The sequence below is a fragment of the Gracilinanus agilis genome, chromosome 6 (assembly GCF_016433145.1).
Source record: "Gracilinanus agilis isolate LMUSP501 chromosome 6, AgileGrace, whole genome shotgun sequence".
Lineage (NCBI taxonomy): Eukaryota > Metazoa > Chordata > Mammalia > Didelphimorphia > Didelphidae > Gracilinanus > Gracilinanus agilis.
In genome coordinates this window covers 43,339,922-43,353,126 of record NC_058135.1, presented here as the reverse complement: position 1 = coordinate 43,353,126, position 13,205 = coordinate 43,339,922, and the positions used below count along the sequence as shown (strand labels likewise).

At 36.1% G+C, this 13,205-nt stretch overlaps 1 protein-coding gene across 1 annotated transcript in view; it reads right to left on the bottom strand.

Moving 5' to 3' along the window:
- PKD2 (polycystin 2, transient receptor potential cation channel) overlaps positions 1-13,205 on the bottom strand; it is a 75,120-nt gene that overhangs the window by 11,470 nt on the left and 50,445 nt on the right. The window contains exons 3-7 of the mRNA XM_044681620.1: positions 12,109-12,181; positions 11,143-11,371; positions 5,937-6,104; positions 2,677-2,858; positions 44-164 (exon numbers count right to left, since the gene is read on the bottom strand). Of these exons, the coding sequence (XP_044537555.1) occupies positions 44-164; positions 2,677-2,858; positions 5,937-6,104; positions 11,143-11,371; positions 12,109-12,181 (773 nt within the window). The remainder of the gene's footprint in view (positions 1-43; positions 165-2,676; positions 2,859-5,936; positions 6,105-11,142; positions 11,372-12,108; positions 12,182-13,205) is intronic.

The window sequence follows — 13,205 nt, the reverse complement described above, 5'->3', positions numbered from 1 at the left end:
ATTAACCACTTCATCATAAACCATACCAAAAGGATATACATACCAAAAGAATGAAGAGCATAAAGAATACAAAAGTAGTGAAATAAATGGGTCCCAAAAATCGGTTGGCTTCCTCAAGTTCAGTGAAGTTGAAATCTCCCAAAATGATGCGGAATTGAGTGAAACTAAAAAAACAAAACAAATGTCTAGCAGTTGATTTAGCACTTCTTAAATATGATTTCACAGTTTGAGACCTTATCAGAGACACAAATACTAGAAAACAAAGTACTATATATTTTGTCTGCTTCAAAAATTATTAGTCACTTTAGAGGAACTTCACTATTTATATCAACAGATTTCAAGAAGATAGATTTTTGTGCCTTAAATATGTCATTTTACAGTTTGATAATGAAGGAGGGAACTTCATACATTAGCCATAAGACAGATTAAAAAGGAACATGTCCTAAGAATTCAGTGGGTACATTTGATGAAATATTTCTAATAATCAGGGTGGATTCCAATTGAAAATGTGCTTAAAAACAAACTTAGAAAAATTTTATTAAAGAATATCACACCACAATCTTAAGCACTCAAACATCTGACCTCAAGTGGCATCTCAAGTGAGACAGTAGGATTTAATATTTTGTTCAGTGTGGTTGGCGTGGATATTAATGAAGCTTATGTCTCTTATCAGTCAACAACATTCATGATATGGCACCCATTATGGGCAAGGAACTTCCCTATTCTTCCATTTTCTGATTACTCTATGAGTATATCTTCTCTCCAGAGTATGATGTTTCCACAGATGCTTCCTTTTTTGTTGGGGAAGAGAGTGAGAGGGAAGGGAGCTTATGTGGGAAAGTCCAAGACTCAAACTACTGTAAGGGTCACAGACAGTTTTATTAATAGAATTATTTGAAATGAAAAGGTAACACTGCTAGGTTTATACCCCAAAGAGATCATAAGGAAAAAAACTTGTACAAAAATATTTATGGCCACACTCTTTGTGGTGGCAAAAAACTGGAAAAAGAGGATATGTCCTTCAATTGGGGAATGGCTGAACAAATTGTGGAATATGCTGGTGATGGAATACTATTGTGCTCAAAGGAATAATGAACTGGAGGAATTCCATGTGATCTGGAAAGACCTCCAGGAATTGATGCAGAGTGAAAGGAACAGAACCAGGAGAACATTGTACACAGAGGTACAATCATACACTGTGGTACAATCAAATGTAATGGACTTCTCTACTAGCAACAATGCAATGATCCAGGACAATTCTGAGGGAATTATGAGAAAGAACATTATCCACATCTAGAGGAAGAACTGTCAAAGCAGAAACACAGAAGAAAAATAACTGCCTGATCACACGGGTGGATGGGAATATAATTAGGGATACTGACTCAAAGTGAACACCCTAATGCAAATATCAATAATATGGAAATTGGTCTTGATCAATTTGATACATGTAAAACCCAGTGGAATTGTGGGCTATGGGAGGGGATGGGAGGAGGGGAGGGATAGAACATGAATCCTATAATCATGGAGAAATGTTATAAATTAATAAATTAAGTTAAAAAAAAAGAAATTAAAAGGTAAGCTACATGAACTGATGCAGAGTGAAATAAACAGAACCAGGAGGTCATTATACACAGTATCTGAAACATTGTGGGATGTTCAAATGTGATAGACTTTGCTACTAACAGCTATACAGAACATCCAGGACAATTCTGAGGGATTTATGAAAAAGAATGCTATCCGCCTCCAGAGAAAGGACTGTTGAAGTAGGAATGCAAAAGAAAACATATGGTTTATCACTTGTTTATTTAGGTATATGATTTGGGGTTTGGGTTTTAAAAGATTACTCTATTACAAAAATGAATAATATGGAAACAAATTTTGATTGATAATACATATATAACCCAGTCAAATTGCTTGTCAGCTCTGGGAGGGGGGAAGGAATAAGAATCATGTAACCATGGAAAATGATGTGTAAATTTGCTATTGGTATAAAATAAAGGAAAATTAAAGAAAAATAAAGAAAATAAAAGGCCACATCTTTCAAGGCAAACAGAAATTGGGGGGCAGCTTGCGGGGCATAGTGGAAAGAGAGCCAGGCCCAGAGATGAGAGGCCCTAGGTTTAAATCTGGCCTCAGATACTTCCTAGCTGTGTGACCTTGGGCAAGTCACTTAACTACAGTTGCCTAGCCCTTACCATTCTTCTGGCTTAGAATCAATACTTAGTATTGATTCTAAGAAAGAAGGTAACAGTTTAAAATTCCCCCCAAAACAGAAACTGGACTAGCAGTCCTAGAATGGCTAACATTTACATTTGGGTGCTAAAAAGTCCTAAGGGTCAAGACTACTTTAGTAGAGATGGATTATGGGATTAAAAACTAAATTTCATTGAGAAATAATGGAATGGATTAAAAATAAATATAAAAAGGTTAGTGACCTATTTAAAAAAGATTACAAATAAAAGTGCCAACATTTTGGAGGCTTTTATCTTCTTTCTAGTACTATTCTAATATTTCTATGAAAGTCAATTACATTATTGCTTAAATTTTTTTTTAAAATTTGGTCCTGAAGGACCAAAATAATTGGTCTTTGGATGGTCCATCAAGTTCTTTTACCAAGTCCCCAGGACATAAAGATCATTGCCGCAAAGCCCTTCTGAAAATTGCAGATGTACTTACATACATTCCTGGAATGTGCTGAAGTCATCAACCTGAGTGCCGAAGACAAGGTAAGCCAACTGAGCATATGCAAGAAAAATAATCAAAAACATAATTGCAAAGCCAACAAGGTCCTTGGCACAGCGAGACATGGTAGTGGAGAGCTGGCTCATGGTTCTGTTGAAGTTGATGAATTTAAAAAGCTGTAAGAGAAACATGAATTCAAACTGCCAGTTCTACAGAACATTAAATTCCTACAAATGAAACTGAATATAACTGGCTTTGTTAATCTTCAATGCAAGCAAAGAAGTCCTCTTTTAACAAAGTTTAGAATAAGAATATAAGGAACCTTCTCCTCTTTTCCCTTCCCACTCCCAAATAACTAGTCAAGTGCTTACTGAGCACCTGCTATGTTCTCAGAGGGAGAAAACTCTCTAACTTGGTGCTGAACTAGTGAGAAACAAATATAATGAACTCACAATATATAGCTGGCCCAGGACCCAGACCAGACTATTATATCCACTTTGCTCCTGCCCCCCCACCCCTCACCACCTGGAATAGTACCTCTAGGCTAGATCTCCAGAAAGGATTCTCTACCTCTTCCACATTCAGGAGTTGAGAGAGCTAATGTACTCATTTTTGAAACTCCTTGGGGAATTGCTTTGACTAACAAATGACTAAGGGCAAACTCAGCTGGCTCACTATATCTAGATGCCTCAGATTATGGTTCACAATCTATCAGGATTTTCACATCAATCATCTCTCCATTTATACTGCTGCTACCCATGTATTTCCCATTCCTCCAACTTCTTGTTTTGGGCACAATAATAAAATATTATTTTGAGCAATTATCATTATTCTCAAAGGTCTTATCCACTGGCAACTCTATGGATCAATTCACCATCCCAGTGACTCCCCAGGCTAATACTTCTCTAATATATGTTGTAGATAGCAATTAAAATATAATGTTCTTGACAAGAGAGACTATATCTTGTGTATTTTGTACAATGTCATAAGTGGGAAGGTCAGAATTTGAACCTGGGTTTTCTGACTACAAACCATCATATTTATCATATATATCTCTTTTCTTTCTTTCCTTTTATTTTTTAAAAAGGATTGGGCAAATCTCATATTCAACACCCTGATTTTATTTTTTGCATATGTTTGGTGCTTCTCACAGAAGCTATTCCAAACATTTCCTTGTCTCCTTAGACTTCTCATACAATCCTTTCCCTAGACTTTCAGATGAGGATCTTGCCAGTTTACTGTGTGGCAACTCCCACTCCAAGGTTATTTCTCTAAGAACCTCCTCTTCTCCCTTTTCTTTAACTCAAAACCTTTAGAAATCATCCCTCACTGTCTCTTCCTTAGCTCTAATCTGTAACAAGGAGGTGACTGTTTTCCTTGCAAAAGGCTATTTCTTATACATATGCCCCAAATCTCAGTGCTGTCCAAAAGATTTGCCCCCAATCATGCTCTCTCTTCATAATCATTAACTTCTCCTATCCATTCTTTCCCATTGCTTTAAAACATGCTCATCTCCTCATCCTTTTAATACCAGATAATACTATTTCCTTGTTGTCCTATACTTACTCTGTACTTGGGCAAACTCTTAGAAAAAACTTTCTCTATATCTACATCCTCTCCTCTGCAACCATTTCCAATTTTGTTTCCAACATCATCATTCAACTGAAATGGCTTTTTCCAAAGTTAACAATGATCTACCCAAAAAAAGGGTTTTTTAAAATATCTTTTTATGATGGGTAAATTTCTCCTCATACCCATTCTACTCCCAGAATGTCTATGAAACCAAGATTTTTTTTAAGAAAAAAAGAGAAGAAAAAAATCATTTAAATAATCAGAAAAAAGTCTGACAATCTATGTTCCTCACCCATGAACGATCTCTTCAAAGTAGGGGGAACAGACATCTTCTCATCTCTCACCTGAGGGATGGGGCAGTTTATTCTTTGTGATTCTGCAATATTTATTTTCTGTTACTTTAAGGTGTGCTCTTTCCATTTATAACAATGTAATTATTGTATATATTGTTTTGTTGGCTTTGCTTACTACTGAATGTGTATCAGTTCATGTAAGTCTTTCTATTCTTCTCTTAAATCATTATATTTATCATTTTCATTGTTTCTAATAGCAGAATAACATTCCCTTACATCCATGTATCATGATTTATTTAATCATGCCCTAATCAATGGGTATTTACTTGGCTTCTAGTTCTTGGGGTGTATTCCTAGTAATAGATTTTCTAGGTTGATGGGTACTAATAATCACTTAATCACTAAATTTGATTGTCTTTCTTAGTTTTCATTCTTCTTGATTACTCTGTTGCCATTTGATATTGTCAACTATGCCTTCAGTTTACTTGTCTTTTTCAATTTTCATGGCACTACTCTCTTCTGATTCTTACCTATCTAACCATTCTTTATCATATTTTTGTCAGCTCATCATGCATACCAGATTTCCTGTGTTCCCCAAGGTTCTGTCCTGGGATCTTTTCTTTCTTTACATTTTCTTTTGGTAAACCCATTTCCCCAGATTTAAATATCTAGTCTCCACCTTGAATTCCAGTGTGTATCACCAACTGCTTTTTGGATATTTCGAACTGGATATCCTGGAAACATTTTGAATTCAACTTGTCCAAAATATAATGCACTGTATTTTCATCCAAACTGAACTCTCTTCCAAATACAGAAATTCTGCATTTCTCTCAGAGATATCATTATTCCAGTCTCTCATATTCATAATCTTGCTGGTTTCCTTGGTTCCTCATTCTCTTATCTCTCTTATACAATCACTTGCTAATTCTTGCCATTTCTCCCTCCCCATCTCTTCACTTGGATCAAATTCTATAACTGAATAGTGTGTGCAGGACCTACATTGTCCTGAATATAGTGGGCAAGACAAAATCTCTCCCCTCCAAAAGACTTAGGGGCTCTTCTGGTCTCAGCCAGCACTGGCCCTTGCCTGGGAGCTCTCTCTGTCACAGGGCTCTAGGATGTCTCTATTTTCAACTATACATGGGGTTCTTCCATTCTGCTGCTGGAATCATGAGATACTCCTTTGTTGGGTTGCTGCCACAGTAGTCAGGGACTATTTTGGCTGGATTTTGTCCAAAACCTTTCTCCTACAGCTAGGCTTGTGTGCCTGGTGCTACCCTTGACCATGTTTGGTATATACTAAGGCTGTTCTCTCTGCTAGGCTAGGTCTGGGTTACAGTGCTATTAATCCCATTGTTCTACTTTATTTATATGAACCATCAAAATTACCTTAATCCAGACAAAGAAGACCATCACTGCTGCCACATTGTTGAACTGTATTTGCCAATATGCTAGAGGCTCCAAGTTGGGGAAAGTATTCTGATCTTCAAGGTATTTCAGCAGCAATTCTACATTGGATTTCCTATAGATGTTAATTCCTATAGCTACTATTGACAGCTAGGAGAAAGAAATATGACCAATATTTACAGAATCTATTGCCTTAAAGCCATAGACTTAAAAAAATGTATTGCTATCTTTTGTTTTTATATCACTTCACTTCCCAATATATATAACTCTTTTTGCCTCTCCCCAGTTATGCCTTACAACAAAGAGTAAAAAAAGAAAAGAGGAGTAAGAAAGTGATTTAGTTTAAAAGCACATCAACTGAGTTGGACAAAATATGACATGTTTGGCACCCACTGTCCTCCACTTTTGCAAAGAAGGAAGGATGTACATTATCTCTTTCTTCAAATGAGATAATATTTATAAAGCTCTTAGCACAGTGCCCAATACATTCTTTTTTTTTTTTTTAAACCCTTGTACTTCTGTGTATTGTCTCATAGGTGGAAGATTGGTAAGGGTGGGCAATGGGGGTCAAGTGACTTACCCAGGGTCACACAGCTGGGAAGTGGCTGAGGCCGGGTTTGAACCTAGGACCTCCTGTCTCTAGGCCTGACTCTCACTCCACTGAGCTACCCAGCTGCCCCCCAATACATTCTTAATGCTTATTCTCTCCTCCTTACCATTCTCTTCGAGACCAAGATTAGTTATTATAATTTACACTGTCATGTTGTTTAAAATTGTTGTTCTTTTCATTATATTTGAGTTATTCTAAATGTGATTTCCCTAGGTTTCCTTACTTTACTTTCATTAGTTCATGTAAGTAGAAGATAATATACCTTAACGTATGAGCTGATTTTTCAGTAGCTTAATATAAAGTTGATCTGAGCTATTAGGATAGGTTACTCTGACTCTAAAAGGATTAAGAATCCTGTATCCTTGGCAAAAGGGTTGGTTGGTATATGAAGGTAGCAATCCAGAGCCATCTCTGTTTATTTTTCCCAGATTTACAGTGTAGCAAAATTACTGGAATCTAGATCACTCCTTTTTGCCTTTAGTGATTAAATTAACTTCTCAGATTCCTGAAAAGCAGTGTTGAAAGGCTATAGAAAGTATATATAATTGTGAGAAAGTCAAGGAGGAAAAAATTTGTAAAGTGATTTTAAAGGTGTATTTTCCTTTCAAGTTTCAGATACAGGCAAAGGAAAAGCTGTTGGCTCAACTCTCTTCACAGGAAAAGGAAAAGTAGGAGGTGAAGAAAAGGAAGAGAAATAGAAGACCCCCCCCCCCAATTTAGGGAGGATGCAACAGTACTAATTATCAGCTTTTGTGCATCATCTAGTCACAAAATGTTGGCTCCTATTTAACTTCATTTATTTATTTATTTATTAGTTGACTGCAAATCACATTCTATTCTATATTTTTCTTTGATTGTTTAAATTTAACATTTAAGTGTTTCCTTGGTTAGAGCACAGTTTGGTTCCTATTTTAATTGAGTATTTTCTCCAACTCTCATAAAGCACATTTAGCTCAAGGTAGGGGGAGGGAAAGAGTAAGGGCAGAAGGGAGGAAAAGAGGGGAAAAGAGACACAGAGTCAGAATCCTAGTACCTTCCCTCTGCAGATTATTTCCTTTTTATCTCCTACATAGCTTGTTTGTACATGTCTGTTTGCACATTGTCTCCTCCATCCTCCATTAGATTGTGAGCTCCTTAATGGCAGGGGCTATCTTTTTCTTTCTGTGTATTGTCATTGCTTAGCATAATACCTGGTACATAGTAGGAACTTAAATACTTGTTAAATTAATTTTACAAAAAATTCCATTTCAAAACAGTTGGAAGATTTTTTTTTAAGGAGTGGGATCTAGTTAATAAGTATGGAACTAGTGTGGAAAATTTCAGTGCATAAACCATCAAAGTCAACTGATCACTCAGCTATACCCTAATAATATTCAATTCCTGATCAGTGTGAACACCATCAGGGTAGGGTCTTTATTCTTTGGTTTTTGTTTTCCTAAGACCTAGGAGAACTCCTAGTACACAGAAAGTATTTAATAAATACTTAACTCACTGAGTGTCTTGAGGCACTTAAAACTTAAAAAAACTTGAAAAACTTAAAAAAAGTAGTGACCCTTTCTTTTTATTCATAAAAGGTACACTGCTACATTAGTGACAACAGTCAACTGAAAAGATAAGAAAGTGTGCAAAATAGATTTCCAAAGACAAACCATGAAAATATGATTGAATCCTAGAAATCATTCCTGGGTTTCCCTATGACTTAGCTAGCTATGTTCCAGTTAACTACTTCCTAAGGAAGTTACTGAGCTTTTTTATCAAAAGAAATATGTATCATATAATATTGTTAACATACATATAAGTTTTCCCTGTTTACTCTTAATTTTAAAAAGAAATGAAGACCAAAAAGTACGGCTTCCTCTGAATTTTGTTTCACAAAATCATGTCCATGATTACCAATATACCCAGTTGAGTACTTTGTAATACTGTCCTCTTGTTGCTTTAATACAGAATGGAATTTTATTAAGACCTTGGCCCATTATTATATTATTAGGAAACTGGGAACATGGATTTTATATATAATTAAGTGTTGATATGATATGGTTAGCCAATAAGGCTAACCATTAATTTTAAGACATCTATGTTGGAGAGGGTGCCTTTTTGCTTTTTTTTTGTAACCATCATGAAATTTTGAATTTGAAGCTAAGAATTTTTAATAGCTTCATACACTTGATTTCCACAGAGGTCTATTTTATATTTGAAATTAGCAGATGAAGCTAAAATTTTACCGACTTAATTTTGTTTTAATATCATCCTCATTTTGAAACACATCCCTACCTAATTTATGCAGAGACACCTTTTTTTTTAAACAGGAAGCAAAAAAAAAAAGAAAAAATATAGTTGAGCAATGCATTATCTAGGCTTGACAGTATATATCATGTTTCATATCCATAGTCCCTGACTTCTGCAAAGAAGAGTTATATGAACAGATAACATTTTTCTATTCTTTGATAAAAAATAATGACAAGGAAAGATATTTTACCTAAACTGCATGGCTATCATCAATATAAAGCAAGTATGAATACAACCCAAAGTCAGTCAGAGGGTGCGTGTGTGTGTGTGTGTGTGTGTGTGTGTGTGTGTTTATGTTTAGGAAATAAAACCTAATGAAGGATAATCTTCAAATATAAGAATAGAAAACAATTTCTCAGACTTCTTCCTAAGAGTCACAGTGATCAAAATTCCAGATCATTTGCACTCTGCTCCTTTTAAAGGCACATATTCTCTATACATTTTAAACAGGAATAAAGAAACCATATGATAGCATGCCTCAATGGGTTTAGCATCTGTGGTTTCATTAGTGTCAGCATGACTTTCACAATGTAGACTACAACTCATTTATTCCTTACAAGATGGTGTCTCTGAATTGCTGTAGCCAAAAAAGTCATTACCCAGGAGTGAATCTGGTGATGAACCTCTCCTAACTTAATCAAGCTGGCCCTAGAATATCAATGTCAGTTTCTTGATCAAATCCTTTTCATCTTGGAAAGACTTACTGTGGCTTATACCATGCTACCACAGGCTTCAAGAGGCTGATTTTTAGGGCCAATTAGTTAGCTCAGTGGATTGAGAACCAAGCCTAGAGACAGGAGGTTCTAGGTTCAAATCTGGGCTCAGACTCTTCCCACCTGTGTGACCCTGGGCAAGTCACTTGACCCCCATTGGCTAGGCCTCCTGTTTTTCTGCCTTGACCAAAATCCAGTATTGATTCTAAACCAGAACGTAAGGATTTTTAAAAAGGGGGCTGATTTTTCACTGAGGGACTCAGGCGAAGGAAGGCTTGTAATTCTGATTTCTTACTGAGACTCTAGAATTAATTATACAAAATTAAACTGATATATGAAAAAACTTAAGGAAATTTCAAAGGGCAACAAAAGTCATGTATAAGTAAGATATCTGGTTAAGAGACTTCTCATTTAAGAGATGTATTATGGTTATTATTGTTTCATAATTTCTTCCCATCATAGAGCCAAATCTGAGTAGATGGATGATTCACTAATCTCATCACTTATAAGAAAAGAAAGCTTAGCTCAGAAGATATATTTGGGTTAAGTACAGTGAAAAAAAATACATACTATAGATGCTGTGTTATGGAACTAGAGAATCATCAAATTCTATGTAAATTGAAAGGCAGCGGGAGCAGGGAAGAGCATGTGAGATCTAGAGCCAGAGGACCAGTCACCCCTCTGCTACCTCTATGGGATCTTGGGCAAATCACTTCACCCAAAGGTCTTGGTTTTCTCAGGGGTAAGTTGGTTGGACTAGATGACCTCTGAGGTTCACTTAAGCTCTAAATCCATTATCCTATTAAATGTGGAGACCTTTAAATTCCCCATAGGAAAATGCTAGGAAATCTTTTAATTGATATTTTTAAAAATGAGCAGAATCAGGAGTATGACTTATATAGTGATAAGAATGAGGAATGAGGAACTATGACTCCAGAGGACTGATGAAGTGAATTAACATATCCAGAAAGATGGTTTTGGGATCAAGGTATAGAACAAAGCATTTATCTTGGGGAACGGAAAATGTATGGATTTATTTTGTTTTTCACTATGTTTATTTCTGAAAAGGACTGTGAAGAGAAAAGGAGCTAGTGATAGAGTTTCCTAGAAAAGAAGAAAGGAAGGTGACTGAAGAAATTTAAAAATTAACTAAAGGGAAACAGAAAAGTTTTGAAAGTAATATGTTAGATTTATTATATACTTTTTTTTTAAACCCTTACCTTCCGTCTTAGAGTCAATACAGTATATTGGCTCCAAGGCAGAAGAGTGGTAAGGATAGGCAATGGGGGTCAAGTGACTTGCCCAGGGTCACACAGCTGGGAAGTATCTGAGACCAGATTTGAACCTAAGACCTCCAGTCTCTAGGCCTGACTCTCAATCCACTGAGCTACCCAGCTGTCCCTATTAATATACTTTTTTTAAAGAAAGCAAACTGCATAATAGAACATATGGTTTTAAATATAATCCTTTTTCTGTTCTACTTTGTATATAAATGTGTTCCTTTTTTGGGGGGAGTGTTAAATTCAGAATTAAAAAATAAGGAAATAAGATATAAGGTTATTGCGTTAGAACTTACCGCAATAATCATGATATCCAGACAGTTCCAGAAACTTCTAAAATAATGCAATTTGTGAATACGAATTTCCAAAACCTCTTCCACTATATAGTAAAAGATGAAGAAACAAAAGGTGATCTCACAGGTTGCCAGGAAGAAATCAAATGTTGAGATGTAGTGAATCAGCTTCACAGGCTGAAACTGCCAAGAGGTAATCACACCACCAGTTGCTGGGAACTCAACCAATAATCTGTGTTGCAAGAAAAGAAAAAACCATGAAGAAACATCTCCAAATGAGATGGCAGTCTGTTCTTAACCAGCACATATCTATATAAAGCATAAGATTCTATAAACCACACACAAGGCTGCTTAATTCCCTGAAAAATCACCCTAAGAACATTACTAACTTGCTAATGAATATCTCAAATGCATTCCAAGCTTAGCTCGAACACCAACTGCTACCTGAGACTTTTCCTGGTTCCCCCAATAACCTCCTCTCAAAATCACTTTATATTTTTTCATATTTTTTGTACACACTTGTATATGTTCTTGCCTTTTGGATAAAACATACACTCCTTGAGAGCAAGGAACAATTTTATCTTTGCGTCCTCTATGCCTATTAGGTGACCATCATCAATAAAATCTTACTTTATTGACTGAAAACCACAGGGACTCCAAAAATATCCCACTGCTTGAATGGAGAGAATTTAACTTTTTGAGATTCTAACGAAGAAAAATCTTTTCAGAAAATGCTCCTTAGTTGCATTGACAGAATGAGAGGTTTAGAACTGGAAAGGTTTTTGGAGAAGCGCCAAGAAAAGATCATTTCACACAGGGCAGCAGAGTGTTACATCAATCTCTTTCCCAGGCAGGAGCTGCTAAGAACATTTACTTGGTGTGGAAGGATACATTTATCCCCTTCACTGGATTAAAATTACATAGGCAGATTGGATATAGATTCACCAAACACTGGATCTAATTCCAAACCTGGCAGAACAACTGTCAGCATAGAGAGCGGGGCCAATGTATCTGTAGGGGATATGTTCCATGCCCTGGACGGCTGAAACCACATATATATTGTTAACTGTGAGTAACTGAATTAGCAGATATGAAGGCACAAGTGAATTACCAACTACACTTCTCTTGAGTTTGGGGGTCACTATTACAGTAGATAAAGGCTTTCTTAAACAAAGGCACTGTGATAATGCTACAGTGAAGGGGATCATTGAGAACACTGGGTTTGTAGACAAAGGGAGGTGAGTCTTGAGCTGGACAGGTATTTATATATATATATATATATATATATATATATCCTGTACTCATTTGGTGGGTGGTTTGAAACTTAGGAACCATTTACTTTTCATTTTCTGGAATTTTCTAATTTTTCCAATTTTTTCATTTTTTCCATTTTCCATTTCATTTCATTAATTTCCATTTTTTCTCCATGGTTAACTGTGGATAGCGGCATCAGCAGATTCAGGGGCACAACTGAATGAACAAATAATGATGGAAAGGGTCAACTATCTATTTATAAATGCTGAGAGTTGTGTAGTAGTACTGAAGTTTTTTAAAAAAATCCTTACCTCCCATCTTAGAATCAATACTGTGTATTGGTTTCAAGGCAAAAAATGAAACAAAGGCCTTGGACCACACAGCAAGGAAATGTCTGAGGCCAGATTTGAATCCAGGATCTCCTATTCAAGGGCAGCTTTTATTATAAGGAATAGAGATGGAATTGTCTGGCTCCTTTTGCTTTTTCTATTTAGGCATACTCTAAATAGAGTTCAGCAGTAATTGCAATCATTTCTGTTTTTTCTTTTTGTAACTTAGTACTATAAGATTTAACATGATACTATTTTCTGCAAAAAGTGATCTGCAGGTTCTGGGTTAAGATGGCGGCAGAGTAAAAAGCAGCTCTTAACCTCTCCTGACCGAAACACACAAAACTCCTCAAGGGGACATAAAAACAAGTCCAGACGAATGGAGGAACGCCACAACAGGGCACAGCATGGAAGGTACGTGGAATCGGGACATTTCCATGCTATAAAGGGGTGAAACAGCTCTCACTAAATCGCGGGCTGAGC